We start from the raw sequence: 27495 nt of genomic DNA, 5'->3' as shown, positions 1-27495 counted from the left end.
CCGCCGCGTACAACGCCCCGACGTCCGCCGCGCGCTCGATCCAGCCCCCGCGCAGCTTCGCCACGACGACGCCCGCGCCGCCGCCGCCGCCGCCGACGCCTCCGAAGGAAGAAGAGCAGGAGGAGGAAACCCTCGAGGCGTTCGCGACGAGGGTGTGCGCGCGGATCGGCCGCGGCGGCGACGACGCGCGCGTCATCGCGACCAAGCTCCGCGCGAACTGGATCGAGCGCGCGGCGGACGTCAGGGCGTTGCCCGCGGCGTCGCTCGCCGCCATCGGCGTCCCCGCGGCGTTCGCGATGGCGATGCACGCGATGACGCTAGAAGAGGAGGGTGCCGACTCCGAGGGTGCCGAGGAGGGTGCCGAGGAGAGGGACGCCGACGGCGGCGTCGCGTCCAACGTCGTCAGCGCCGGCGGATCCTATGAGCATTTCGTCTCACCCGGTCGTCAGCGCGCGCGAAGGGACGACGACGACGACGGCCCCGCGTCGTCCGCGTTCGACGGAGACGCGACCGCCGCCGCCGCCGCCTCCAACGACGGGTGGATCGGCGGCGCGCTCCCCGGACCGGACGCGCGCCTGCCCGGCCCGACGACTGGGCGCGGCGCGCGCGACCGTCGCGTTCGCGGCGGCGCGGGCGTCGGCGGACTCGCACTTTCGGACATCCGCGTCACGAAGCGGAAGCGGCTGCCGCCGTATTCGCTCCGCCCGCGCGAGACCCCCGCGGCGCTGCAGGCTGAGTTCGACGCGCTCCGGCGCGACGTCACCGGCTTGCGCGTCGGCGGCGGGCGAGACCCGGTGCGCGGGACCACCGCGGATAACTACGAGCAAGTCGCGCGAGGGCTGATGGGATGGTACGTCAAGGTGAAGCTCGGAGGATGGGACGGCGTGACGCCGCTTCCGGCGATTCGCGCGAGAGACGCCGCATCGGGCGCGCTGACGCATCGCGACGGCGTGCCGCCGCCCGCGAGCGACGCGCTGTCGTTCAGGGACGTCCTCACGAGCGCGGACGCGGACGGCGCGAGGCTCGCGATCGAGTACATGCAGTGGCTATGCGCGTCGCGGAAGATTCAACCCAAGACGGAGGACTTTCAGGTGCGTTCTATCAAAGTCTATACGAACGTGTTAATCACCCATCGCCCCGGTTTGTACAGTACTGTACGTTGATCGCACCCCCTTTAAACTTACCGATGAACAACCTTTTTTTGTACCTTCTATGGAATCGCCCGCAGCTGCGATCGCTCGTCGCGTTGGCCAAGTGGCTGTGGGGCGGCGGCGACGGCGTCGACGCGTCGCCCGTCGTCGCGGAGCTCGTCCGCGTGCAACGCGGCGCGCGCGCGAGAGGGGATAAGGCCCCGCACGCCGCGGACGAGACCAAGAAGTGGCTGGACTGGCCGGAGTATTTACAGCTCGTGGAGACGTTGAAGCGAGAGTGCGCGCCGTTGACGTGGAAGGGCGCGAGGCGGTCGAAGAAAGACGTCGCCGCCGCCGTGCAGCGTTACCTCCTCTTCGCCATCCTCGCGTGCGTGCCCGACCGGCAGCGGACGCTGCGGGAGCTCGAGCTCGACCGCACGCTGTTCCGCGAGGTCGTGGACGTCGAGGTGGACGTCGTGGATCCGTTCGACGCGGGCGCGCGGACGGGGCGGACGGAGTGGGTCTCTCGCGCGACGTGGGTCGTGCGGCACTCGCCGGAGGATTATAAGGCGCGTTCATATTCACACCGGTCCCCGTACGACCGCGTCGGCGTGGTGCACGCCGATCCTTAAGGACTTTCTCTCCCGGCGCATCTCTCCGCCCAGGGTCCCTCGGTTTCAATCCCGACACACCTCGACGCCTTTCAACTCCACCCCTGACGCCTTTCAACTCCACCCCGATATCAACGCTCGTACGGAACGACCCGTTCAGACGGGGGGCGCGTACGGCGCGCGGCCGGACTTGGTGCTGGACCCGCGTCTGTACCCCGCGCTCGAGGCGTGGCTGTTCGACGCGGGGGTCGACGACGCCGCCGACGCTGAAGACGGTGTCGGACAAAGTGTCGGACAAAATGTGAGGACGACGTCCGACGGGTACGGCGTCGCCGGGTACCGCGCGGCGCTCCGCCCGAAGCACAGCCGCGTGTTTTCGCGACCCAACGGCGAGCCGTGGGACGTCAGCGAGCTCTCTCGCGCCTTCTCGCGCGCGGCGGTGCGGCTCACGGGGAAGAAGACGAACCCGCACTTGGTCCGCGACATGGTCATCACGCACGTCAGAGGGGAGGGCATCGCGTCCGACGCGGAGCTGGAGGCGTTGTCGTTGTACATGGGGCACTCGATCGCGATGCAAAAGGGGACGTACGATCGGCGGACGAGCGCGCAGAAGGTGGCGCCCGCGATCGGGTTGATGTCCGCGATCAACGCGAGGGCGGCGGGGGGTGTTGGGGGTGGGAGTGGTGGGGAGAAGAAGCGGTAGTCGGTCGTGGACGTGTATTTCGTGCCTTTCGTGAAAACGCACGCGGCGTACTCTCGCTCGTCAAACGTCAAACGTAAACTCTTCGAAACGCGCGTCGTCGTCCCCGTTCGCGTGTTTGGTTCACCCGGGACTACTCGTAATGCCGATCGTGATCAACCGATTGTCCAGGCCGATCGCCACCAACTGATTGTCCAGGTCGAAATCAACATGGGCTCCTGCACTACGGAAGATTGCGCACAATCTCGCAAGATCTTCCGGCGTCTTTATATGGTTAATGTATCCGCTTTGTAACGCGCGCACGGCAAGGTAGCGCGCTTTCGTCGTATCTTTTTCCACGCCGTGCGTGCCTTCGCTGTGATAACTCGCCATGCTCAGCATAGACTCGATCTCGCCCAAGTCAGCCGCTTTACGCACGAGTTCAACGCCCTTCGCAATGTCTTGCTCGACGCCATTGCCTTCTACGTAGCATTCGCCAAGGTGACCTATGGATATTCTGTATAACTCACTTCCTTCGTGGTCGAGCTCCGTGGCCCTTTTACAGAGACGGAACGCGGCGGCGTCGTCTATTTCCACGCCGTGCATGCCCTCGCTATAGTACGCCCCGAGGAGGGCCAGCGCTTCGACCTGGTCCCTAGCCGCAGCTTTCTTCAGCCAGGCCACTTCCCGCTCGTGCTGACCCGCTATGTCGGACTCGCGGGCGAACTGGAACAACACGTCCGGGGGCGGAAGGCTCGCGTCTCGCTTCGAAGCTTCGAAGAACGCGCGGTTCACGCGCGCCAGCGAGAAGCGGTCCTTCAAGTTCTCGACGTGCGACAGGACGACGCACGCGAGATCGGGCGAGATGGCGTCGAACGCCCCGGCGGATTCCATGATCGAAATCCCCGGCGGGGTCGGGGAGGGAGGGCGGCGGGAGGAGTGTGGTCGTCGTAGCTTTTCCTTTCTTTCAAGTTCAAGCCGAGTGAGCAAAAGTTGAGATTCTGACGACAGGACAGCTTGCACACCCGCACCCTCGCGAGTCCGTCGCCTCAGATCTCGCGGGCGCGGCGCGCAGGCGAGGAGCGCGCGCGCCTCCTCGCCCGTCCCTCCCTCCGCAGAAGTCGTCATGAAGTCCATCCGGAACGCGCTGAACGCGGCGGCGGAGACGCTCAGCGTCAAGACGCCGTCGTCCTCCTCCTCCTCCTCCTCCCCGCACGACCTCCGCGGCAAGGTGGTCTCCGTGGGCGCGATGCGCATAAAGTGCGGAGACGCGATCGCGGACGGCGGCATGGCGACGGTGTATCGCGGCAGAGTCCTGGACGACCCGGGGAACAACATCAGAGACGTCGCGGTGAAGCAGATGCTGCTGCCGCACGACTCGAGCGTCAGCGAGCTCGACGCGCGACGCGAGGTGGAGCTCCACGCGCGGCTGAGCCATCACGAGTGCGTCGTCGCGCAGCTCGCGCACGACGTCCGCCTCGTCCCGCTCCCGGGCGGCGACGGCGACTGCTACCGCGTCCTCGCCGTGCTCGAGCTGTGCTCCGAGAGCCTCGCGGACGCGCTCGCGACCGCGGCGTCGCGCGGAGAATACATGGAAGAAACGGAAGCGCTGCGAGCGTTTCACGCCGCCGCGTCGGCGATCGCGCGCATGCACGCGGAGACGCCGTCGCCGTTGCTCCATCGTGACGTCAAGCCCGAGAACGTCCTCCGCGCGCGCGACGGCGACGGCGGCGGTTGGAAACTGTGCGACTTCGGCAGCGCGCGCGTCGGGTGCGTGCCGCTCGCGACCGCGAACGACCGCGCGCGCGCGGAGGCGGAGATGGTGCGAGTCACGACGCCGCCGTACCGATCGCCGGAGCTGTGGGACGCGTTTCGATTCGCGGAGATCGGGCCGCCGTCCGACGTGTGGGCGCTCGGGTGCGTGCTGTATCAGGTGCGTTCTGGTTACACTGGTCCCAATACGACCCCGTCGGCGTGGTGAACGCCGTTCCTTAAGGACTTTCTCTCCCGGCGTTCGTCTCTCTCCGCCCAGGGTCCCTCGCTCACAATCCCCGCCCGCGACGCCTTTCAACTTCTGACGCCTTTCAACTCCACCCCGACGTTCGTCGCTTCGTACGGACAATTACCCTCAGGCGCTGTTCAACGCGCTGCCGTTCGGGGCGGAGTCCAGGATGGCGGCTCTGAACGGCACGTTCACGATCCCGAAGCATCGATCATCTGGCGCGGGCGGCGCGGCGGGCGGTGGGAACGGACGGAGCGACGCGGCCGTGGAGTTGACGCGAGCGACGCTCGTCGTGGATCCGATGCGCCGCGTCACCGCGGCGGCGGCGGCGAATCGCGCGAGGGCGCTCATCACCGGCGAAGGCGTGGACGACGACGCGTGGAGACGGATGGTGGCGAAGGCTTTGGGCGGCGGCGGAGGAGGTGGGGGGGGGGATCCGAGCGCGCCGCCGCCGCCGCCGATGACGCGCGCGGGGAGCGGCGGCGGGGCGACGGCGGCGACGACGACGACGGTGCCGGCGACCGACGGCGGGTGGGCTGATTTCGGCGCCGCGCCGCCGCCGGTCGCGGCGGCGCCCTCGCGCGGCGGGAGCGGCAGCGGCGGGGGCGACAACGACGCGACGTGGGCTGCGTTCGACGACGTGGCGGCGTCGAGCGCGACGACGACGACGAGCCGTCGCGGAGGAAGCGACGGCGGCGGCGCCGCCGCCGGATTCGGGTTCGGCGACGCGTCGACGTGGGCGACGTTCGACGCGTTCGCGGCGCCTCCCGCGCCGCCGTCGCCGTCGATCACGCCGCCGCCCGTCCGCATCCCCCCGCCGGCGCCGGCGCCGCACGTCGCGGTTGCTGCTGACGTGGCAACTGACGTGGCAACTGGACTCGCGTCTCGGGTCGCCGCGCTCGAGACCGAACTCGCGGCGTCGGCGGAGCGAGAGCGCGCGTTGACGACGAGGCTGGCGGACGCGAAGCTCGCGTTGCGGGACGAGCAGAAGGAGGTGGCGCGGTTGCAAGGGGAGCTCTCCGCGGTCAGGAACGCGATGAAGCTCGGGTGAGGCGGCGACGGCGTGGCGCGACGCGCGCGATAGATAGCAGCCGGCGCGTTAAAGCGGCGAGACGTCTCTCTCTCTCTCTCTCTCTCTCTCTCCACGGACGGACGCGGACGCGCATTTCATTTTTTTGAACGAAGAATTTTTCGTTCGACCACGCTGCGCGCGCAGCCACGTGTCGCTTTGTTTTCTTCTCCGCGCTTCGACGCGCGCGCGCGTCAGTCCGTCCGCCGCGCGCCGAGCGCACGCACCGCGCGCGCATGGGCAACGGTCCCGACCCGAACGCGCCGCCGCCGCAGGGCGGCGGCGGCGGCGCGCTCCCGCCGATACACGGCGCGCGGCAGGGCACGCCGCAGTCGCGACCGATGAGCGACCCGGGCCCTCCTCCTCCGGGGCCCCCGACGAACCCGCCGGGCGCGGTCAACGTCCCGCCGTCGAACGTCCAGGGCACGCACACGTCGTACAGCGAGCCCGCGATCGGCGTCCCGATCGGCGGGCCGCAGCACCCGGGACCCGGGGCGTACTACGCGGGGCAGCAGCCGTACGGCGCGCATTCGACGCAGCCGGGCGCGGCGCATCATCAGCAGCCCGGCCCGCATCAGGCGCGTTCCATACACTGGTTCCCATACGACCGCGTTCGCGTTGTGGACGCCGTTTCTTAAGGACTTTGCCCGGCGCATCTCTACGCCCACCCCTCGCTTTCAATCCCCGCCTTCGACGCCTTTCAACTCCACCTGACGCCTTTCAACTCCACCCCGACGTTCGCTCGTATGGAATGGCCCTCAGTACTACCACGGCGCGCCCGCGCCGATAAATCCGCACTACAACGCCCACCCGCACGGCGGCGTGGCGTACTTACAGACCGTGGAGGTGCACCCGGGGAACTACTACCACACGCTCGCGGACGGCACGACCGTGCGCATCTCCGAGGAGACGCTCCCGGTGGAGCACGAGGAGGCGGTCGTCCTGTCCAAATCGCTTCGCATCTTCAGGCGCGTTCTATCTCACACCGGTCCCCATGCGACCGCGTCGGCGCGGTGAACGCCGATCCTTAAGGACATTTCCTGGCGCATCTCTCCGCCCAGGGTCCCTCGCTTTCAATCCCGACACACCTCGACGCCTTTCAACTCCAACTGACGCCTTTCAACTCCACCCCGACGTTCGCTCGTATGGAACGGCGACCCTCAGCATCATCGACGTCGTCCTCTGCGTGCTGTACATCATCACCGGGCTGTACTGGGCGATGCTCGCGATACTGGGCCCGATCATGGGATACGTCGGCGCGAAGAACTACTCCCCGGGGTACACCATCGTATACTTCGTGTTCACGCTTCTAAACCTCGTGTGGAAGGTGGCCATCTTTATCATCAACACGGATCTCTTCACGCGCGTGCTCACCGCGCTGCTGGTGTGCGTGCAGATTTACATCGCGCGGCTGTGCTGGCAGTTTTACAAGTTGATCAAGCACTTCAGCGAGATCGAGTGCATCACGCTGAGAGCGTTCGAGGGGAGCATGATCTACCCGGCGAGGCCTGGGTATTGACGACGACGACGACGTGTGTACGACGACGTGTGTACGACGACGACGATAGCCTTACGATATATAGAAGAAGAGACGCGCGAAATAACGTAGTAAACGTTTTCGCGACCGCGCGTCGACGCGCAGCGCAATCTCATCACACGTACCTACCTCTCGTGCCACGCCTGTTCTTCTATCTTGATCCCCGTGTGCCTCGCGCCTTCTAATAAACACACGACGACCTCGTCCCCGGGCTCGATCACGGAGACGGAGACGACGCCGTCGTCCTCGTCGTCGCCGCTCGCGCGATCTCCGACGAATCGCACCGTCTCCGCGTTTTGCGCCATGCACGCGAGCGAGACGACTTTTTCCGACGTCCCGACGACGCCCCCGTCGTCGTCGTCGCCCTTCTTCTTCTCCGCGACGACCGCCTCCGCCTCCACCATCACCAACTGCCTCCGCTCCACCTTGACCCTGCCCACGGTGACGACCCTCGTCGCGCCGCTCGCGCCGTCCACGCACAGCACCTCGTCCCCGGCGGCGAGCTCGCTGATGATGGATGAGGGTATTTTCCCATTCGAAGCGACGAATGAATGTCGAGGGGGAGTCGAAAGGCGTCAGACCTCGGAGTTGAAAGGCGTCGCCAGAGGTGTGTCGGGATTGAAACCAGCGAGGGGTAATGGGCGGAGAGTGACAAACGCCGGGAGAGAAAGTCCTTAAGAAACGGCGTTCACCACGCCAACGCGGTCGTATGGGGACCAGTGTGATACTACAGTATAACGCGCCTGAGATACGCCGTCTTCCCGCCCGGCGTCGCGACGTACGAACACAACGGCCCGGCGTTGACTCGAAACGGACGCGCGTTGACGTACCCTTCCGCGTCGAGGCACTCGCTGTGAACGAGGAAGAGCCCGCGCGCGAACGACCCGACGAGGAGGCCTTCCCCCGGCGCGAACGCGGCCACGCAGTCGACGCAGACGCGATCGCCGGAGCCGACGACGGCGACCTTCGTCACGACGGCGCGCGTCAACGACAGCTGTGCGGAATTTGCCGACGCCGACGCCGACGACGGCTGTGCGTCTCCTCCTCCCACGTGCGCGCTCAACTCGCGCACCTCCCCAACGTCGTCGGTTCTCAACACCACGCCGTCGACGCCCACCTCGAGCGCCTCGAACGCGGCCACCGCGTCGGCGGCGGTTCGCGCGACGGCGAACACCCGCGAGTGCGGCGTCGCGCCGTACGCGGCGACGAGATTCTCCCACGGGATGACCTTCCAGCCGTCGCCCATCTCTTCCTCGTCGTCGTCGCCGCCGCTGTACGGGTCCGCGATCACGAGCGGCTCGACGCCGGACAGGCGCGCGACGGCCGCGCACTCGTCCGCGTCTCGCGTCGGGCAGATGATCGCCACGGCGTCGTCGGAGGCGGCGTCCGTCACGACGACGACGCCGCGCGTCGACGGATCCGCGACGAGCGCGCGGAACCGCCCCAGCTTGGCGCGCGATTGCGCCGTCTCCGCGTCGCGGAACAGCGCGGTGGTGACGAGCCCGGACTCGAGCGCGGCGAGCAGGGTCTGCGCGTCGCGCGTCTCTATCCACACCTCCTTGGCGGCGCGCGCGCCATCGTTCGCGGCCGCCGCGCGAAGAATCATCACGTCGCGACGACGTCGTCGAGACGATGAAGCGCGATGGCGAGATGCCGACGCCGTGCCCCCCCCCGGTGCGACCGAGGCGCGGCCGACGCCGGCACCGCGAGGACGGCGATCGCATCGCGGCGGCGGCGCGATCGCGGACGCGACGCGCGCCATCGCGGGGACGTCGCGGCGCGTCTCGGTGTGCCTCGACGACGGCCGTCCGGCGTCGGGGCGTCGTCGTCACGCGGCGCGGTCGGCCGCACGCAAGCAACGAACCTGGCAACCCGACGACAGAAAAGATGCATCGATTTTGAACGCGGCGAGAGATCAGACGGCGACGCGCGGCGACGGCGACGGGGCGAGGCGACGCGGAGACTTCGATACGCGTCTGGAACGTCTCCTCGCGCGCGATGTCGTCCAACCCGAGCGAGCCGCCGCGGCGGAGCACGCGAAGGAACGCGGAGAAAGCGCCCGGCGCGCCTCCGAAGCTCTTCGCGCGGGTAGACGCGGACGGCGGGTCTCGAAAGCGCAAGGACGCGCCAACACGAGGGGCCGGGACGACGTCCACGTCCGCCGCGGCCGCGCCGACGTCGAAGAAGTCGAAGATGAGCGAGCTCGCGGCGCTCGTCAAGGGCGCGAGAGGAGGGAAGGGCGGCACCGCCGACGCGCCCGCGTCGAACGCGAAGATCGTCGCGGGGGCGTCGACCGGGGCGGGCGGTGGCGGCAACCTGCGCGCGAAAGAAGCGCGCGAGCTGACGTCGCTCAAAGAGCACGTCCGCGAGAACGCGGGGAAACCCCTCGACGCGGGATGGAAAGTCGTCGCGGCGCTCCGCGAGACCGGGAGTAAACAAGGCGCGGTGTACTTCCGATACCTCGCGCCGTCGGGCGAGCGGTTCAGGTCCAGATCCGAGGTGTCGAAATGGGTATCCGACGGCGGCGTGGGCGAGGATCCCGACGTCGTCCTTCTCGACGAGTTCATCACGAGTCTGGGCGGGAAAGGGAAGATCCTCCCCGCGATGGATCCCAAGAAGAAGTGGACGGTGAAGATCGTGCAGCGGGGCGCGGAGGGGGGCACGACCGGCGGCGCGTACAAGGTGTACTTCTCGCCCGCCGGGGAGAGGTTCGAGTCGAGGACGGCGGTGGCGCGGCGTCTCGGCCTGATGGAAAGCGACGCGAACCCCCTCGCGGTCGCGCTCGTCCCGGAGAAGAAGGCCGCCAAGGACGCCGCCGCGAAGACTTCGACTTCGACTTCGACGGAGAAAGAGAGAGAGAAGAAGAAGAGAGAAAAAGACCATCTGATTCAGAAGGACAAGAAGGACGCGGCGTCGAAGAGAGAGAAGGATCCTGGCGCGAAGAAGAAGAAGAAGAAGAAATCTAAAGCCTCCGCCGAGCCCGCGGAGCGTCGGTACTGGGAGCAAGTCAAAGTCGACGGCGAGGTCTTCAAGCGCGGCGACTGCGCGTACGTCATCAGCGACAAGACCGTGGACTTGGACGACGAGACGACGGACGAGCCGTGCACGGCGTGCGGCGAAGCGACGCGCGGCGACGACTTCATGCTCGAGTGCGACGGGTGTCTGCGAGGATGGCACGGGGGGTGCCTGAATCCGGCGCTGACCGCCGTCCCGGAGGGCGAGTGGCACTGCCCGATGTGCCTCGCGTCGCGGGACGGCGTCGCGCCGCCGAGCGCCGCGGGGAAGCGCACCGCGGTCGGCGAGTTTCTCTCCGGGAACCTGCACTTGTGCCGCGTCGAGTGCATATGGAGCGAACGCGGTCGGTTTTACTTCGTCGGCAGGTGGTTCGCGTTGCCCGAGGAGACGCACGCGGGGCGACGCGCGGACCACGCGCGGCGGGAGGTGTTTCTCACGAACAACACGGACGAGAACGGCGTGGACTGCCTCTTGCGTCCCGCGAAGGTGTTGTCGCCCGCGGAGTTTAGAGAGGACGCGGCGAGGCGCGCGGCGATTGCAGCGAAGCGATTATCGGCGGCGAGGGCGGCGCGGCGAAAAGACGAGGACGCGACCGCCGCCGCCGCCGCCGCCGCGGACGACGACGACGACGACGACGTCGACGAGGGCGGCGACGACGTCTTCTTGTGCGAGTACTCGTACGATAGCCACTTCCGGCGGTTCCGACGACGCGCGGATTGGGACGACGACGACAGCGACGACCACGACGGCGGGCGGCGGTGGCTGACGAACCACGTCCCCGGCGGCGGCGGCGGCGTTGGCGGGTTTAAGGACGACGACGACGACTACGACGGCAGCGACGACGACGACGACGTGGAAGAGGACGACGGCGGGGAGTGGGAGGGCGAACGAGGCGACGGACGACGCGCGAGCGCGCGACGGAACGGGGGGAACGGGCGGAAGACCTCGAGCGACGCGCGACGCGGCGGCGGGAAGAAGAGCTCGTTCTTATCCCGGCACCTCACCGCGTCGCGACGCGCGGCCGCGAAAGCGTCCGGCGACGGCGGCGTCATGGGTCTGGGCGCGCTCGCGGCGACGAAAGTGGACCGCGCCGCGCCCGCGACCGCGCTCGGGCGCGCGCGCGTCGCGTTGTCGCTCTCGAAAACCCCGGGCGTCTTGCCGTGCCGCGAACGCGAACGCGAGCAAATCTTCCAGTTCGTGCAGCAGTCCATCAGCGCCGGCGCGGACTGCAAAGGCCGCTGTCTCTACATCTCCGGCGTCCCGGGCACGGGAAAGACCGCGACGGTCCGCGAGGTGATCCGCGCGTTGAAGCGCAAGTCGCGCGACGGCGGCCTTCCGCGGTTCAACCACGTCGAACTCAACGGCTTGCGGCTTCAGGTGCGTTCTGTACAAAAGTTTTTCACCCATCGCTCGGTTTCAACATTTGATCGCGTCCCCTTTCAACTGACCGGTGAACTGTTTTTGTATGGAATGGCCCTCAGACGCCCGCGCACGCGTACAGCGCCATCGCCGAGGAGCTCGTCGGCGAGCGGCTCGCGCCGAACCGCGCGTGCGACGTCCTCACCGAGCGATTCCGCGACGGCAAAGGCAGCGACGGGCGCGTCACCGTGCTCGTCGTGGACGAGGTCGATCTGCTCGTGACGCGGACGCAACAGCTGCTGTATAACTTGTTCGATTGGCCGACGCATCGACGCGCGCGGTTGGTCATCTTGGGCATCGCGAACACGTTGGATCTGCCGGAGCGGCTGCTGCCGAAGATCATCAGTCGGTTGGGGTCCAACCGCGTCGCGTTCGCGCCGTACAAGCAGGCGGAGTTGAAGAAGATCGTCGCCGCGCGGCTCGAGGAGGCGGGCGGCGGCGGCGGCGCGACCGGCGGGTCGCTGCTCGACGCGTTCGAGTCCACCGCGATCGAGCTCGCGTCGAGGAAAGTCGCCGGGTTCAACGGGTGCGCGAGACGCGTCCTGGAGATGTGCCGCAGAGCCGCGGAGCTTGCGGAGGCGCGCGTCGAGGCGCGCCGAAGACTGGAGGCGGGCGACGCGAGTCTTATTACTCCCGCGGACGCGGCGGCGGCGGCTCACGCGGCGGCTGTCGTCCCGGGCGGTCGTCGGCGGCCGGATAAGGTGGACATGCACGATATCCACGCCGCGCAGGGCGAGATGTTCGACTCCCCGGACACGACGTACGTCGCCGCGGCGTCGCGGCACGAGCGAATCTTCCTCGCCGCGCTCGTCATGGAGCTCCGACGGAGCGGGTTGAGCGAGGTCCCCGTCGCGGGGGTGATGCGGACGCACGAAAATTTATGTCGGACGTACGGCGAGCCGTTGCCGCCCGCGGGATGCGCGGCGGGCGTCGTGTGCCGGCTCGCGTCGCAGCGACTGCTGCTGTGCGACCCGGGGCGGAAGCGCAGCGCGCAGCGCGTGTCGCTGAATATGGGACGCGACGACCTCGTGTACGCGCTGAAAGAGACGAGGGTGGAGAAGGCGATCGCGGCGGCGGCGGCGGCGGCGGCGCGGCGGGAACGGACGGGCGGCGGGGTAGGCGGGATAGGCGGCGAGAACGGCGCGGGCGACGCGGCGAGCGCGGAGGGGGAGCGCGGGCTGGACCACGGGGACATTCCCTGGATGAAGCACCTCGGGTTGTGACGCGCGAGCTCGCGAGCGGCGACGGAGCGCCGCTAAACATACGTAGACTAATTTTTGAAAACCGAACAACTTCGAGCTGAGAGAATATTGAACGACGTTTGGTTTCCGCCCGACGCGACGACGCGCGCCGTCAGATCTACGTACGCCGCGCCCGGCACGATGGCGCCGCCGAGGATGGACTTCCGCACGGCCGTGTTCTTCCTCCTGACCACCTCGTGCATCGCGAGCGCGTTCGCGTGCTTCGTCGGCTCGTTCGGCATCCCCGGCCTCAGGCGCGTCACGAGCCCGGCGTACCGCGCGTCGCTCGCGTCCGCCGGCATCGCGTTCGCGTACCGCCTCCTCTACTCCTCGAAGCTCGAGAAGAGAGACTTCGCGTCGGCGCGGAAGCTCGTCGCGACGCAGACGTCCACGAACGGGTTCCACTACCTGCTCTACATCGCGTGCTTCTGGATGGCGCCGCGCCCGGTGCCGACGGTCCTGGCGCCGCTCGCGCTGTGCGCGGGATTGCAGTGGATCACGATCGCGCACAAACACTTCGCACATACGCGCTTCTACGGAACGTTGAAGCTCGCCGCGCTGCACGCGCGAGCGCAGGAGGGGATGATGCAGGCGATGATGACGTGCGCGACGATGGAGATATCCATGGCGATGGTGCTCGTCATGGAGCTGTTCACGCCGGCGCGGTCCGTCGCGCGGTTCGTCGCCTACGCGAATTATCTCCGAATGCGATACGCGTGCGACGACGACACCGTGTTCAGGATCAAGTACACGTACATGAACTCGGGGTTCTACCACAGAGAGTTTTGGAAGAAGATCGGCGAGGGCGCGGGGCCGATCGTCGATCGGTTGGGGCCGGTGAAGGGAGTCGTGGACGCGGTCAAGCGGTGGTTCACCGCGGGGTTGAAGAACAAATCCGGCGCGAAAACCGCGTAGTGATGAGAACGATTCGGTTCCATCGATCACCACGTCGCATTTTTACCCGATATGATAGCCTACGATCGTTCTCGACGAGTGCCTTCCTAATAATAATGATAAACCAAAGTGTTCACTCACTCACCGCCGCGTCGGGACCTCGCAGTGCGACAGCGTCTCGTTCGCCTTGGCGAACCCCGGGAACATCCCGAAGTTCGGCGCGATGCCCACCCTGTCCAAATCCTCCAGCGACGGCGTGACGTACTTCCCCACGGTGAGCACCAACCCGCTGCCGTCGCTGAGCTCGTACACGGACTGTATCAGCCCCTTGCCGTACGTCCGGCTCCCCGCGACCGTCGCCCTGCAGTTATCTTTCAGCGCGCCCGTGAGAATCTCCGACGCGGACGCACTTCGCCCGTTGACGAGGACGGCCAGCGGCTCTGAGGGTAATTGTCCATACGAGCGAACGAACGTCGGGGTGGAGTTCATTGGCGTCAGAAGCGGAGTTGAAAGGCGCCGAGGTGTGTGCGTCGGGATTGTGAGCGAGGGACCCTGGGCGGAGAGAAACATACGCCGGGAGAGAAAGTCCTCAAGGATCGGTGTTCACCACGCCGACGCGGTCGTACGGGAACCAGCGTACGACAGAACGCGCCTGAGACGATCGCGGCTCCCCCCGACCCGGGCGACGTCGACGCGGGGATGCTCTTCAGCTTCGTCTCCGGCGTGACTGCATTCGTCGTCGCATTCGTCGTGGCGTTGACACCCCCCTTTTTCGCGGCGGATCCGTCCACGCTCGCGAACAGCCCGACCCGGGTCTCTTTCGTCGTTCCGCCGCTCCCCCCCCGAGCCTGAGCCCGCGCTTTCGCGCGCGCCGCCGCCGTCGCCGTCGCGTCGACGTCGGTGTCGCCCTTGACGCCGCCGGCGACGACCCTCCCTTCCGTGTACGCGACGTTAACGTCCGGGGGCAAAAACAGTCGCGCGATCTCCACGCCAGCTTGCACCAACCCTCCGGGGTTATCCCGCAGATCCAGCACGAACGACGTCGCGCCCTTCCCTCTGAGCTCGTTCACCGCCTCCGCGACTTTCGGCTCGGCGAGCGCGTTGAACTCCTTCAGTCTGATGCGTGGGGTCGTTCGGTACAAAAAAAGTGTGTTCATCGGTCATTTGATAGGGACCCACGCGATCAAATTTTGAAACCGGGCGATGGGTGAAAAACAAACGTTTGTATTGAACGCACCTGATGTACCCGACGTCGCCGCTCTCCATGCGCGCCGTCACCGGGTTCGTCGCCGAGCTCGCGCGACGGAGCGTCACCTCGCGCTCCTCTCCCTCGGGAAACGCGCCGCTCTGCCCGTCCTCGCCGCCGTTGGACTTGACGACCACCTTGACGTCGTTGGACGACGACGCCTGTATCATGGACACCGCCTGTTGAGGAGGGTCGAGGGGAGCGACGAACGTCGGGGCGGAGTCGAAAGGCGTCAGACAGACGTCAGAGTCGAAAGGCGGGCGTCGAGACGCGTCGGGATCATCGAAACCGCGGCGCGGGCGGAGAGAGACGCCCGCCGGGAGAGAAAAAAGTCCTTAAGGATCGGCGTTCACAACGCGAACGCGGTCGTATGGGGACCAGTGTGACGCGCCTGAAACGCGCTCTTGCCGCGGACGCTCTCGCCGTCGACGGCGACGATCTCGTCGCCGCGTTCGATCCCCGCGCGCGCCGCGCTCGAGTCGAGCACGAGGCCGAGGACGCGGATCTTCGTCGGGTCCTCCGCGTCCTCCGCGACGTTCACGCCGACGCCGCTGATGTCGTACTTCAGAAGCGGCGCGAAGTCCGTCGGGTCGACGAACCGCGAGTACGGATCGTCGAGCGCGCTGATGAGGGTCGTTCCATCATTCAAAGCGACGTCGGGGTGGAGTCGAAAGGCGTCAGACCTCGGAGTTGAAAGGCGTCGAGGTCGGGTATTGAAAGCGAGGTGTAGGCGGAGAGACACGCCGGCAAAAGTCCTTAAGAAACGGCGTTCACCACGCGGACGCGGTCGTGTGGGGACCAGTGTGAGATAGAACGCGCCTCAGCAGCGTTCGGATCCGATCGTACGCCTCGCCCTTCGTCTTCGGCGGGCTCGCGTCGGATCGCTCCTTGAGCGCCGCCCACGCGTCGCGGTCGAACCCGTTCGCGTTCCTCGCCGGGAGGAAGTTCTCGTCCACGGTCGTCCACACCTCGTTCACGAGCGACGCGTTCGCGAGCTCGGTCGCGGTGTAGCCGTTCTTCGCGTTGGCTTCGGACGCCGCGATCTTCTCGAAGATTTGCGACACGCCCGCGGAGGTGGAGGCTGTCGACGGCGTCGACGTCGACGCGTCCTCCTCCGTGTCCGCGAACGCGGCGGGGACGAGGGATGAGATGGAGGAGGACGACGACGATCGCGCGCCCTCGCCCGGCGACGCGGGCGCGAGGAGGAGGCACGTCGCGCACGCGGCGGCGACGACGACGCCGCCCGCGGCGGACTTGAGCGACGCGAGCTGCTGCGCGCGCGCGATGAGCTGCGCGCGCGCGATCGCGCGCGCGACGTCGACGGGGCCGTCGTTCGCGCCGCCGCGGGGGACGGACGCGCCGTCGCCGCCGTCGCCGCCGCCGCCGCCGCCGTCGCCGCCCGACGCGCGCGCGCGCGCGGCGACGCCGCCTCGGCTCGGACGATGATGACGACGCGCGGATCGCGTCGACGGGACGCCGCGGCCGCGCGGTCGCGACGCGCCGACGCCGGTCGGCGCGCGGTGCGCCGCGGCGATGGAAGCGCCGTCCATCGAATCGTCCGAGTCGAGTGCGACGGCGCGGGCGCGAGTGCGCGGCGCGACGCCGCGTCCTTCGCGTCGCGTCGCGCGAGCTAGGTTTCGTCGAGTGGCATTCGCAGTCGTAGTCGTGGCGTGCGGTGGCGGTGGTGACTCATCAGCTGGGACGAGCTCGCACTCTCGAGCGCGCGAACGCGATGGATCTTCAAAAGCGTCTCGTCGGCGTCGTCTTCGCGGCGATGATCGTCCTGCAGTGCGTCGCCTCTCTCTCCGTCCTCGCGTCCTCCTCGACCGCCGCCGTCTTCGCGCGCGCTCGTCGTCGTCGTCGTCGTCGCGCGATCACCATACATCATCATTCCAACCACCCCGAATCTCATCAACATCATCATCGATCGTCGCATCAGGATGCCGCTCGCGACGACGCGAGGCCCCGGGGTCATCCACCTCTCTCCCCTCAAGGTCGTCGCCGCGCAGCTCGTGCTTCCGATCCACGACACCCCGGACTCCCCGGGCGACGCGGGCGACACCGTCCGCGCGATGCTCTACCCCGGCGCGTGTCTCGAGCAGAGTTGGCGCGCGTGGAAGTGCCGAACGTCGTCGCACGGATGCGACGCGGACGGCGACGACGCGCGATGGTTCCCGGACTTTTCGACGGGGCGATACGCGCGCGTGCGCGACCTGCACATCATGGACAAAGGTCTGACGCGGGCGTTTCACGGCGGGAAAGGGCAGATCGTCGCGGGGAGCTTCTTCGCCGTCGTCGCCGCGTTCTTGAGTCTCGTGCGAGGCCACGCGGGGACGCTGGGGCTCTTCTCCGTCGTGACGCTCGCGCTGCCGATGCTGACGTCGTCGTCGCGGTGCACGCCGAGCCCGTACATGCTGGCGTACGTGTACGCCGCGTACCACACGATGAAGATCCCGGACCGGAGGAAGCTCGCGAAGAAGCGCGAGGAGATGAAGAGGGCGAAGGAGGCGGCGGCGGCGTTGAAAGCGGCGGAGGCGAAGGAGGGCGACGGCGACGAAAAGAAGGAAAATTAAATTATTTCTTCTCGAGATACAGTATCATACAACACACTCGACCTCGACCTCGACCTCTGCTTCCTTCTCTCTCTGCTAATTAAGGTTAATGGTTATTCACCATGACCTGCATGTTAAACACGAGCGCCCTGTCCTTCTCGCTCATGATCTGCACCGCCGCCCGCTTCGCGACGGGGTGCTCGCACGCGTTTTGAATCGCGTACATCGCGTTCTCCGCGACGAGCGGCGACGGGTCCCGCAGCAGCATCACCAGGTCCGCCCCCGCGGCTTCCCACACCGGCAGCTTCGCCTGCACCTCGATCGCGATCCCCATGAACGCCCCCGCCGCGTGCGCCCTCAAGTCCGTCGTCCGCGACCGCAGCAACCCCGCGAGAATTTGCAACGCGCCGTCTCGGCGAAAGACGATGAACTTGCCGCGCGGGTCCTGCGCGAGATGTTTGAGCATTCGCGCCGCGGCGACGCGGAGCTCGGGGCACGTCCGCGCGTCCCCGGACGGCGCCTCCAGCGCGTCCAGCACTGTCAGCGCCACCTTCGCGACGAGGCACGCCTCGACGCCCGCGTCGAAGAGCGCGAGGTCGCCTAACGACTGCAGCGCGTGCGTTTTCGCCGCCGCCGACGCGCCTGAGGGTCGTTCCATCATTCAAAGCGACGTCGGGGTGGAGTTGAAAGGCGTCAGAAGCGGAGTTGAAAGGCGTCGAGATGTGTCGGGATTGAAAGCGAGGGACCCTGGGCGGAGAGAAACATACGCCGGGAGAGAAAGTCCTTAAGAAACGGCGTTCACCACGCGGACGGGGTCGTATGGGGACCAGTGTAAGGAGAACGCGCCCGAGTCGGCGCCGAGGATCATGTCTCGCAGCGCCGGCACGACGGCGCCGTCCGCCGCGTTCAGCGCCGCCTCCGCCCCCGGCCGCGTCCTCGTCGCGGACGCGATCACCCCCGCGGCGGCGTCGCGCGCGGCCGCGTCGGCGTCCTTCAGGCTCGACGCGACGATCGTCTCGATCGCGCCGGAGCGAAGCAACGCGTCGCACCCGCTGCGGGTCGTCGCCGTCGCGCTCAGGGTCGTTCCATACGAGCGAACGTCGGGGTGGAGTTGAAAGGAGTCAGTGGGAGTTGAAAGGCAACGCGGGCGGGGATTGACCGCAAGGGATGGGCGGAGAGACACGCCGGGAAAAGTCCTTAAGGATCGGCGTTCACCACGCCGACGCGGTCGTATGGGAACCAGTGTATGGGACGCACCTCAGGACGTCGCACGCGAGCCGTCGCACCTCTGGATTGCCGTCGCCGAGCAGCGCGGTCGCGGGCGCGGCGACGTTCAGCACGACCGCCTCCGCGTTGCTCTCTTGGTTCGACAGGCACCCGAGGAGGTACCGCAGCGCCTTCGCGCGCTCCTTGCCGTTCAGTTTGGACCCCGGCAAAGACACCACGTCCACGAGCTTCGCGACGTGCCGTCGGCCGAACGCGATCGAGATCTCATCCTCGACGACGCCCGGAGGGAAGGGGTCGCTGCGATCGGGATGGCGCTCTCGCAGGGCCTGGCCGTCGTAGACGCGCGTCGCGTGGTTCTGGTTCTGCGCGCAGTTGTTGACGTGGTGGAACATCCCGCCCTCCATCTTCCCCATGGTTGGTCGGTCGTTAGGCGACCGGCGCGAGACGTCGCCCTCCGCGTAGGACGCCTGCTTTCGCGGGCGGAAAAGGACGAAAGCGAATGCCTAAATTAGACTGACGTTCGCGACGACGACCCGACGGCGCGGCGGCGCGCGGTCTCGCCCTCGGGTTTCGCGCGCGGCGGCGGCGGAGGGCGCGCGCGCGCGCGAGCGTGCGAGGCGCGTCGAACGAGACGGACGACGCGGACGGTCGGCGCGGACGCGCGGTCGCGAGTGCAGTGAGCGAACGAACGATTGCCCCTTTTGGGGGCTTTCCAAGGTGGCTTTCCAGCGTGCTGCCTGAGAGTGCGGGACGAGTTGAGCTTGCGATGAGTTTTCGCAGCAGACTTGTGCGTCGCAACGTAGGAAGGAAAGTATCATCGCGCGGAGGGTGTGCGGACGGACGGACGCACTCGGCGCGCGCTCGTTCACTGATGGTAATCGTTATTAAAAGAATGCTGCCCGCGAAAGTCGCGACTCGCCCGCCGCGCGTCCGCCCTCGCGCCGCCGCCGCGCGCCGCCGCGACCGACGGCGCGAAAACAAAGACGCCGTCGCGATCAAATCAAATCAGTCAAGTCTTCGAAGTCTCCGCTTCGCCTCGCTTCACTTCACTTCTTCGCGCTCGTCGCCTCGTCGACCAAGTACACCAACCCCCTAAACGCGACGTCGCTGTGGTTCGAGAGCGACATCTCGCACGTCCTCGACGTGCTGTACCCGTCGCTGCATCCCTCGGGAAGGTCCAGGTACGACAACGACGAACCGGTGAGCTCCGGAAAACGCATCCCGCGGTCCCCAGCCATGCCGCAACACGGGATCCCCGACGGCGTCACCTCCTTCGCGCACATCTTCGCGATCTTGTTGAACGTGTTCTCGACGCCGAGCTTCTTGGACGAGCACGGGACGTGGATCGCGACGTGGTCCTTCACCTTCTTCCACTCGAGCTTGTCCACGAGGTGGTTCGCGATGAACTCCGCGGGCTCGTACAACGCGAACCGCAACGCGGGGTTCGTCAGCTGCTCTTTGATCTGCGCGAGGCACGGGGACGTGTCGACGACAATCGGGAGCTTGCCGCCCTCGGAGGCTTTCATGAGCGCCGCCTCGAGGTCATCGCCCTTGCCGCTGGCGGTGGCTTTGAACCCCCTGGAGTTGAAGAGCATGCCGCAGCACTGCGACGAGAGCGACTCCGGGTACACAACCTCGTAATCCGCCTTTTTCAGGATGCTCATCATCGCGTCCGGGACGCCGCCGATGGACGCAGAGTCGCCCTTCGCCGGGCCCATCATCCTCGTGACGCAGGATGGGAGGTAGACAACCTTGCGAGGGACCCCCGCGCGCTGCGTCGCGCTCGACGACGGCATGTTCGGCGCCGGCAGCGACGGCGCGCCCGTGGGCATGTGCTCGTTCCACACCGGGATCAAGTTCCCGGAAACCTTGTTCAACGCGCCGGAGACGCTCTTCAGCACGCCGCCGCCGAGGACGCCGTGCGCGGCGGACACGAGGTTCAGGAACGTGGGCACGACGCTCTGGAACGTGGCAAAGTTCCTCGCGAGCGCGTTGGCGCCCGACGTCGCCGTGGACTGCTTCTTCAGGTCGCGCTCGCGGATCGACTTGACGAGCTCGCCGGTGTTGATGCCGACGGGGCACTTCACCTGGCACATGCCATCCGCGGCGCACGTCGCGTCGCCCTCGTACGTGAACTTGTCCAAAAACTCGTCCAGACGCGCTTGCTGCGCGTTGTCACGCGTCGGCATGTCCTGCAGGCGCGAGATTTCGCGGTACACCGTGATGCGCTGCCTCGGCGTGAGGCTCAGATCGCGCGAGGGGCAGTTGCTCTCGCAAAAACCGCACTCCATGCACATGTCCACGATCGGGTCCGCCACGGGCTTGGGCTTCAAAAACTTCTGGTGCATGTCCTTGTCCCTGGAGAGAATCACCCCGGGGTTCAACACGTACTCGGGGTCGAACAGCTCTTTGAGCTCCCACATGAGCTCGTACGCCTTGTTCCCCCATTCCATCTCCACGAACGGCGCGACGTTCCTTCCCGTGCCGTGCTCCGCCTTGAGCGATCCCTTGTATTTAGTCGCGACGATCTCGCACATCTCCTCCATCATCGCGGCGTACCGCTTCACTTCCTCGTCGTTCCGGAAGCCCTGCGAAAACACCAGGTGCAAGTTGCCCTCGAGCGCGTGGCCCATGCACGACGCGTCGTCGTATCCGAACCGCTCGAACATGTCGATCAGGTCCTGGGTCATGTCCCCGAGCTTGTCCACCTCGCACGCGACGTCCTCGATGAGCACCGACGTCCCCGCGCTGCGCGAAGACCCGACGAGGGGAATCAGCCCTTTCCTCACGTCCCAGTACACCTTGTACACCGCCTCGTCCTTCATGAACGGGTACGTGGACACGCGATCGTTGAGGTACGCCAAGTTCGCGCCGTCCAGGGACGTGGACACCTCCTTAATCGCGACGTCCAGCTCCTCGTCCGTCGCGCCGCGGCACTCGATGAGCAACGCGGCGCCGCGCTTCGGCGCGTCCGCGATGGTCGGCACCAGCCCGATGATCTGCTCGTGTCCCTCGCACTGCGTCAGCGACGCGCGGTCGAAGAGCTCCACCGCGTCCACGGTCGTCTCCCTCCGCAGCACCGCCGCCGCGCGGCACGCTTCCTGAACATCCTTAAACACGATGAACGCGCTCGCCTTGTGCGGGTGGTCCACCACGGTGTTGTACGTCGCCCTGGACACGAACCCGAGCGTGCCTTCGCTGCCGATCATGAGCCGCTTGATGATCTCGATCGGGTCCTCCGGCGGGAAGTCCACGAGCGCGTTCATGGAGTACCCCGTCGTGCACTTGATCGCGTGCTTCTTCTTGATGAGCGCGACGAGGTCCTCGTCCGCCTGGACCTTCTTGGCGAGGTTGACGACGCCCGCGACGAGGTCGACGTGCGACGACAAAAACGCGTCGCGCGACTTTTGATCCGCCGTGTCAAGCACCGTGCCGTCCACGAACACGATCCGCATGTCCTTCAGCGTGTGGTACGTGTTCTGCTTCACGCCGCAGCACATCCCGGAGGAGTTGTTCGCGACGACGCCGCCGATCATGCACGAGTCGATGGACGACGGGTCCGGACCCATCTTGTACTGCGGGTAATTGTCCATACGAGCGATGATATCGGGGTGGAGTTGAAAGGCGTCAGAAGCGGAGTTGAAAGGCGTCGAGGCGTGTGTGTCGGGATTGTGAGCGAGGGACCCTGGGCGGAGAGAATCGCCGGGAGAAGAAGTCCTTAAGGAACGGCGTTCACCACGCCAACGGGGTCGTATGGGAACCAGTGTGAGATAGAACGCGCCTGCGTCTGGAGCCCGTTGGTCTCCTTGTACTTGGCCAGAAGGCGGTTCACCTCGCCGAGGATCAGGCCGGGCTCGAGCGTGATCTCCTTGCCGTCGTTCTGAGGTCGCGATGGTGATGATGACGCGGGGGATTTTGGGGTCAGTCGCGCGGTCGGGAGGCGCGGAGGCGCGGAGTGCCACTTGGCGAGAACGCGTCCGCGCGGGGAAAATATTTTATTCGTTGGGTCATCAGGTTTTCAGGTGTTTTCGTTATCGTCGACGCGGATCGCTGGGGGGGGGACGGGTCGTCGTCGCCGCGCACCGTGATCTCGTAGTTCCGGAAGTTCTTTCCCGTGTGCGACAGCTTCAGGAGGATCGAGTCCGTGACCGCCTGCCCCGAGAGCGACGTCCCCGCGGCGCGGAACGTCACCGGCGTCGAGTGCTTCTTCGCCTTTGGGAGGATCCGCGTGACCTCCTTCTCGTCGTGGATCTTGACTACCATCTGAGGGAGGAGCCGGTAGAACGACGCGTCCGTGCCGTACGCGAACACGCGCACCGGGTCCGTGTAGATACGCTCGGAGGGGACGATCCCCGCGAGGTCGCCCTTGAAGTTCGTGTACCGCCCGTCGTCGATGCGATGGCCGTCCACGTTCGCGTAGACTTTCGCCCCCGACGGCGGCACCGGATACACCGTGCCGCCGTGGTCGGTGCTGATTGCCGACGGCACGACGGTCGCGGCCGCGGGGACCGCGTGCGCGCGCGTGAGCGCGTTCCGCGGCGCGCGCGGCGCGGGGTGCGCGGGCGCGACCGCGCGCAGGAGCGCGCGAATGGATTGCTGCCGGCGCATGCTTCCGGAGCGAGCCGCGCGCGTGGCAGTGACCGCCGCGTCGACGCGGCGGGTGCGGAATGGGTGACGTCGTCCTCGTCGCGGACGACGGCCACGTCGGATAAGCCTGATTGGCTGCGAGATTGCGCGGGTGCCCAGCTCTTCATCGCGGCGATCGAAAGGAGATTTTCGGGGATCGGCTTTCAAACGCGGTCGACCCGCGGTCAAAACCCGCGGTCAAAAAAAGTCAGCACGCGTCGAAAGCGAACGACCAACGGCAGACGGGCCGGAGAGTTAACAAAGGGTTATTCACTCGTCAATCGTCCGCGCGCGCGCGATGCGTGCGACGCGCGCGACGCCCGTGGCGCTCGTGCTGCACCTCGACGACGACGACGACGACGACGACGACGACGACGACGACGACGCCGCGCGCCGCCGCGCGTCCGCGTCCGCGTCCGTGGCCATCGACGCGAACGGCCGCGTCGCCGGCGCGGACGCGCTCGACTTTTCGTTCCGATCCTTCCCGCGCTTCCTCCTCCTTCGCGACGACGACGACGCCGGCGACCCCCGCGACGGGTTCCGAGCGAAGGCGTTGCTCCGCGACGCGACGCGCGCGTTCGTCGGCGAGTCGTTCTGGCTCGCCGCGGACGCCGCGCCGCGATGCGCGCTCGAGTCGCTCGCGCGCGCGGTGTTCGACCGTCACGTCCCCGCGGACGTCCTCCGCGCGTTCCAGCAGACGAACGCGGATGAAGCGCGATTCGGCGACGGGCGATTCGGCGGCGGGTGCGGCGCGGAGTGGTGGACGCAGGTGCGGCGCGTCGACGACGAGTGCCGCGAGGCGGTGGCGTTCCACTGGGACAAGGACGAAGACCTCGTGGACGATTTCGGCGTCGTCGTGCACCCGCTGATCTCCACGGTGACGTACTTGACGTCGTCGGGGGCGCCGACGGTCGTGTTGGGTGCGTCTCGGGTCGCGTCCGTCGTCTCGATGTCACGGTTTCTTTTGTCGACGTGGATGGACAACCAGCCACCACCACCACACGATGTGCCACGTCATCGAATCTTTCTGTCCGAACCGTCCACTCACGACGACGCCTGGCCGCGCGTCCCTCCGTTTTCGTGTCTCGTCCCTCCAGAAAAAACCGCGCCGACGTCGTACGCGGAGACGGACGGCTTCCGCGGTTCCATCGCAGGCGCGTTCTATCTCACACTGTCTGGTCCCCATACGACCCCGTTCGCGTTGTGCTCGCCGTTTATTAAGGACTTTTCCACCCGGTGTTTCTCTCCGCCAACCCCTCTGTTGTTTCGATCCCCGCCTTCGACGCCTTTCGACTCCGCTTCTGACGCCTTTGAACTCCGCCCCGACGTTCATTCGCTCGTACGGACCCTCGACCCTTAACAGGCGGCTTCGTGTCGTACCCGCTCGCGGGGAAGCACGTCTCTTTCGACGGGCGCTTTCTCCACGGCGCGTCGCGCGAGCTCGCGCGACCGACGGACGTCGAGGAAGGGTACGAGCGCGTGACCTTTCTCGTGAACGTGTGGCTCGGATACAAGCCGCGCGGGATCGACGCGTTCCCGGAGGAAGCGTTCGACGCGCTGACGTGCGTTCTATCTCACACTGGTTCCCATACGACCGCGTCGGCGATGTGGACGCCGATCCTTAAGGACTTTTGCCGGCGTTTCTCTTCGCCCAGGGTCCCTCGCTTTCAATCCCCGACCTCGACGCCTTTCAACTCCGCTTCTGACGCCTTTCAACTCCACCCCGACGTTCGCTCGCACGGAACGGCCCTTAGACCCGCGCCCGCGCTCGGGGAGGACGCGCACGCGAGAGAGCGCGAGCGCGTGATGAGCGACGACGCGCATTTCGGCGGCGCGTTTGAGACCGCGAGCGGCGGGAGAGGGAGGATTAGTAATAAGGGCGACGCGGACGGCGGCGGCGGAGGCGGCGGACTGACGCACGTCTTCGGGGACGCTCGGCAGCACGCGTTAAAACTGCCGCCCGGGTTGCAGGCGTCGCTCGCGCGGTGTCGCGGCGACGTCGTCGAGGTGACGTTTAAGCGCGGCGCGGAGGCGGTCGTCGTCGCGTCGTCGCCGCCTCCGCCGCGCCGCTCGAAACGGCGGCGCGGGGTGGGTGGGGTGGGGGACGACGTAGCGTAGAGGTATATCCTGTAGTAGGCACCTCTTGGATCAAACGCTCTCACGATCACGCATCACGGCAGAGGATCTCGCGCGGCGCCGCGATGCCCCCCGCGGCGGGCGGCGCGCNGTCGCCCCCCCCCCCCCTTCGCGACGTTCCCCCTCCCCCCCGACCCGTCCCTCGGCGACGTCGTCGTCTCCTGGAACGTCGGCCTCCGAGGCTTGCGTCCGCTGTGCGACGCCAACCGCGGCGCGGCGACCGCGCCTCCCGACGCGCACGGCGTGTCGCGCCCGCTCGGGTTCGGCAGCGCCGCGAACCTCCTCGCGTCGCTCGGATCGCGCGCGGACAACATCCGCGTCGTGTGCCTGCAGGAGACCAAGCTCGGCGGCGGCGGCGCGTCCGAGCCGCGCGCGGCGCTCGACGCGCGGCTCGCGTGCCCGGACGGGTGGGACAGCGTGCACGCGGTGACGCGCGATCCGAAGAAGGCCGCGGGGTACGCCGGCGTGGCGACGTACTGGCGACGCGCGGACACGGCCGTCGTCGCCGCGGAGGTGGGCGTCACCGGCGTGAACGCCGACGGCGAACGCGGCGGCGTCGGGTGCTACGGCGCGATGCGCGAGCTGTTCACGAGGGCGCGCGCGGCTGAACTCGACGCGGAGGGTCGATGCGTTTTGGTCGACTTCGGCGGGTTCGTTCTCGTCAACGTCTACGTCCCCGCGACGACCGGCGGCTCCGGGTCCGAGGACGTTGACATCGCCAGGGACGCGTTCAAGCGCGACTTCCTCCTCGCGGTGGAGACGCGCGTCGACGCGCTCGTGGACGCGGGGCGGAGGGTCGTCGCGTGCGGCGATTGGAACGTCGCGCGCGGAACGATGGACGCCGCCGCCGCGCGGACTTCGACGGGCACGACGGGTTCGAAACTCGGTTCGAGCTCGGCGGCGCGCGAGCGCGAGTTCGTTCGCGCGTGCCCGCACCGCGCGTGGCTGGACCGGCAGCTCCAGCGCGACGACGGCGGCGGCGACGACGACGACGCGGACGGCGGCGGAAGAAGACGACCCCGGTTGATCGACGCGTTCAGGCGCGTTCTAGTATCAAACGTTTTTCACCCATCGCCCGCCGGTTTCAACATTTGATCGCGTCCCGTTTCAACTGACGACCGATGAACATTTTTTGTATGGAACGACCCTGCCCTCAGGCGGCGTTACCCGAAGACGTCGGACGCGTTCACGTGCTGGCACGTCGCGAGCGGCGCGCAACTCACAAACTACGGCGCGCGCATCGACGCGTTCTACGTCGACGAGGCGACGCACGCGCGCGTCCATCGCGTTGGGATCGCGAGGGAGCACCCGGGGTCGGACCACGCGCCCGTGTTTCTCGCGTTCGACCGCGGCGGCGACGGCGATTTCGAGTTGTTCAAGGCGATCGACGCGGCCGGCGACGTCGGCCCGCCGGCGATCGCGAGCAGCGTCGCGCTGCGTCGGAACGGCGGCACGCAGCGGACGCTGAAGGACGGTTTCAAGGCGATCGACGCGAGCAGCGGCGGCGGCGTTGGGGGGCGAATGCCCGCGGCGATGGCGACGGCGACGCCCGCGGGCGGCGGCGGCGCGCAGCTGTCGAACGCGGGGCAGGGCGGCGCGAAGAGGAAACGGCCGGCTGCGGGCGCGGATTCGAATTCGATTCGCGCGTTCTTCGAGCCGAAACCACCGCCGGCGCCTCCTCGCGACCGGAACGAGCCGTCGTCGGCGCGCGCGGCGTCGGTCGTTCACGGCGTCGACGCGCCGGGCCCTCCGCCGGCGGCGACGCCGACGGCGGCGGACGATACGGTCAACGCGTGGAAGCGTATCCACGACCGGATGGCGCCGCCGAAGTGTCGCGGGCACGGCGAGACGTGTAAAGTCCGCTCGGTCAAAAAGAAAGAGTCCGCGAACTTCGGGAGGACGTTCTTCTGTTGCCCGCGACCCGCGGGCGCGAGAGGGAACAAAGACGCGGACTGCGGGTTCTTCCAGTGGGCGGCTGGGCGTTGAGCGACTTCGCTCGCTCGAACGAACGAACGAACAAGCGAACGAACGAACGAACGACGAGAGAGATCATCATCCTAAGACGCTATGATAGTATTTAGAACCGCCGCGCGCGCGCAGAGCGCGGGCGA

The 27495-nt window shown here is 67.3% G+C and overlaps 13 protein-coding genes across 13 annotated transcripts; 7 read left to right on the top strand and 6 right to left on the bottom strand.

The window, feature by feature from the left end:
• Positions 1-2564: 2564 nt before the first annotated feature.
• MICPUCDRAFT_52918 (uncharacterized protein) lies at positions 2565-3314 on the bottom strand (the record flags this gene model as incomplete). Its single annotated transcript, XM_003063112.1, has 1 exon — positions 2565-3314. The coding sequence occupies one exon, from the start codon at positions 3312-3314 to the stop codon at positions 2565-2567; it is 750 nt and encodes a 249-aa protein (XP_003063158.1).
• A 171-nt stretch (positions 3315-3485) lies between these two features.
• MICPUCDRAFT_48771 (uncharacterized protein) lies at positions 3486-5552 on the top strand. Its single transcript, XM_003063316.1, has 2 exons — positions 3486-4353; positions 4553-5552. The coding sequence occupies exons 1-2, from the start codon at positions 3547-3549 to the stop codon at positions 5471-5473; spliced, it is 1728 nt and encodes a 575-aa protein (XP_003063362.1). The 5' UTR covers positions 3486-3546; the 3' UTR covers positions 5474-5552.
• Positions 5553-5697: 145 nt separating this feature from the next.
• MICPUCDRAFT_63656 (uncharacterized protein) lies at positions 5698-7105 on the top strand. The gene is made up of 3 exons (XM_003063315.1): positions 5698-6069; positions 6254-6459; positions 6656-7105. The coding sequence occupies exons 1-3, from the start codon at positions 5728-5730 to the stop codon at positions 7008-7010; spliced, it is 903 nt and encodes a 300-aa protein (XP_003063361.1). The 5' UTR covers positions 5698-5727; the 3' UTR covers positions 7011-7105.
• Positions 7062-8790, bottom strand: MICPUCDRAFT_52915 (uncharacterized protein; the record flags this gene model as incomplete). Its single annotated transcript, XM_003063111.1, has 2 exons — positions 7062-7531; positions 7768-8790. The coding sequence occupies 2 exons, from the start codon at positions 8788-8790 to the stop codon at positions 7154-7156; spliced, it is 1401 nt and encodes a 466-aa protein (XP_003063157.1). The 3' UTR covers positions 7062-7153.
• Positions 8791-9776: 986 nt separating this feature from the next.
• MICPUCDRAFT_36249 (uncharacterized protein) lies at positions 9777-12685 on the top strand (the record flags this gene model as incomplete). The annotated part of the gene is made up of 5 exons (XM_003063314.1): positions 9777-10529; positions 10689-10895; positions 11022-11420; positions 11525-12133; positions 12194-12685. 5 exons carry the CDS (start codon positions 9777-9779, stop codon positions 12683-12685), a joined length of 2460 nt encoding a protein of 819 aa, XP_003063360.1.
• A 159-nt stretch (positions 12686-12844) lies between these two features.
• On the top strand, positions 12845-13618 carry MICPUCDRAFT_52913 (uncharacterized protein; the record flags this gene model as incomplete). The annotated part of the gene is made up of 1 exon (XM_003063313.1): positions 12845-13618. The coding sequence occupies one exon, from the start codon at positions 12845-12847 to the stop codon at positions 13616-13618; it is 774 nt and encodes a 257-aa protein (XP_003063359.1).
• Positions 13619-13738: 120 nt separating this feature from the next.
• Positions 13739-15847, bottom strand: MICPUCDRAFT_22360 (uncharacterized protein; the record flags this gene model as incomplete). Its single annotated transcript, XM_003063110.1, has 5 exons — positions 13739-14035; positions 14494-14713; positions 14835-14942; positions 15200-15466; positions 15690-15847. Coding segments are annotated over 5 exons (1050 nt in total), but the record flags the coding sequence as incomplete, so codon positions are not given.
• Positions 15848-16783: 936 nt separating this feature from the next.
• Positions 16784-17416, top strand: MICPUCDRAFT_42623 (uncharacterized protein; the record flags this gene model as incomplete). Its single annotated transcript, XM_003063312.1, has 1 exon — positions 16784-17416. The coding sequence occupies one exon, from the start codon at positions 16784-16786 to the stop codon at positions 17414-17416; it is 633 nt and encodes a 210-aa protein (XP_003063358.1).
• An 85-nt stretch (positions 17417-17501) lies between these two features.
• MICPUCDRAFT_52909 (uncharacterized protein) lies at positions 17502-18053 on the bottom strand (the record flags this gene model as incomplete). Its single annotated transcript, XM_003063109.1, has 1 exon — positions 17502-18053. The coding sequence occupies one exon, from the start codon at positions 18051-18053 to the stop codon at positions 17502-17504; it is 552 nt and encodes a 183-aa protein (XP_003063155.1).
• A 126-nt stretch (positions 18054-18179) lies between these two features.
• RSP2 (flagellar radial spoke protein) lies at positions 18180-19026 on the bottom strand (the record flags this gene model as incomplete). Its single annotated transcript, XM_003063108.1, has 2 exons — positions 18180-18447; positions 18653-19026. 2 exons carry the CDS (start codon positions 19024-19026, stop codon positions 18180-18182), a joined length of 642 nt encoding a protein of 213 aa, XP_003063154.1.
• Positions 19027-19483: 457 nt separating this feature from the next.
• Positions 19484-23127, bottom strand: MICPUCDRAFT_29568 (uncharacterized protein). Its single transcript, XM_003063107.1, has 3 exons — positions 22706-23127; positions 22404-22502; positions 19484-22197 (listed from the first exon to the last, which is right to left on the bottom strand). Exons 1-3 carry the CDS (start codon positions 22883-22885, stop codon positions 19669-19671), a joined length of 2808 nt encoding a protein of 935 aa, XP_003063153.1. The 5' UTR covers positions 22886-23127; the 3' UTR covers positions 19484-19668.
• Positions 23128-23546: 419 nt separating this feature from the next.
• Positions 23547-25398, top strand: MICPUCDRAFT_63647 (uncharacterized protein; the record flags this gene model as incomplete). Its single annotated transcript, XM_003063311.1, has 3 exons — positions 23547-24402; positions 24612-24810; positions 25003-25398. The coding sequence occupies 3 exons, from the start codon at positions 23547-23549 to the stop codon at positions 25364-25366; spliced, it is 1419 nt and encodes a 472-aa protein (XP_003063357.1). The 3' UTR covers positions 25367-25398.
• Positions 25399-25525: 127 nt separating this feature from the next.
• MICPUCDRAFT_70930 (uncharacterized protein) lies at positions 25526-27370 on the top strand (the record flags this gene model as incomplete). Its single annotated transcript, XM_003063310.1, has 2 exons — positions 25526-26418; positions 26542-27370. Coding segments are annotated over 2 exons (1722 nt in total), but the record flags the coding sequence as incomplete, so codon positions are not given.
• Between the last annotated feature and the right edge of the window lie 125 nt (positions 27371-27495).

This window comes from Micromonas pusilla, assembly GCF_000151265.4.
Source record: "Micromonas pusilla CCMP1545 genomic scaffold MICPUCscaffold_14, whole genome shotgun sequence".
Taxonomy (NCBI): Eukaryota; Viridiplantae; Chlorophyta; class Mamiellophyceae; order Mamiellales; family Mamiellaceae; genus Micromonas; species Micromonas pusilla.
Note: the sequence above shows the minus strand (reverse complement) of the source record. Positions and strands in the feature narration are given on the sequence as shown.

What these genes read in the sequence shown, in the direction of transcription:
- MICPUCDRAFT_29568 (XM_003063107.1), bottom strand. Translation starts at nt 22,885, where the DNA reads ATGGTAGTCAAGATCCACGACGAGAAGGAGGTCACGCGGATCCTCCCA. An exon ending in TCCGGAACTACGAGATCACG is followed by an intron (nt 22,503 to 22,705) that starts GTGCGCGGCGAC and finishes TCGCGACCTCAG; the next exon opens with AACGACGGCAAGGAGATCAC. An exon ending in CCAACGGGCTCCAGACGCAG is followed by an intron (nt 22,198 to 22,403) that starts GCGCGTTCTATC and finishes AATTACCCGCAG; the next exon opens with TACAAGATGGGTCCGGACCC.
- MICPUCDRAFT_63656 (XM_003063315.1), top strand. Translation starts at nt 5,728, where the DNA reads ATGGGCAACGGTCCCGACCCGAACGCGCCGCCGCCGCAGGGCGGCGGC. An exon ending in AGCAGCCCGGCCCGCATCAG is followed by an intron (nt 6,070 to 6,253) that starts GCGCGTTCCATA and finishes AATGGCCCTCAG; the next exon opens with TACTACCACGGCGCGCCCGC. An exon ending in AAATCGCTTCGCATCTTCAG is followed by an intron (nt 6,460 to 6,655) that starts GCGCGTTCTATC and finishes GGCGACCCTCAG; the next exon opens with CATCATCGACGTCGTCCTCT.
- MICPUCDRAFT_48771 (XM_003063316.1), top strand. Translation starts at nt 3,547, where the DNA reads ATGAAGTCCATCCGGAACGCGCTGAACGCGGCGGCGGAGACGCTCAGC. An exon ending in TCGGGTGCGTGCTGTATCAG is followed by an intron (nt 4,354 to 4,552) that starts GTGCGTTCTGGT and finishes AATTACCCTCAG; the next exon opens with GCGCTGTTCAACGCGCTGCC.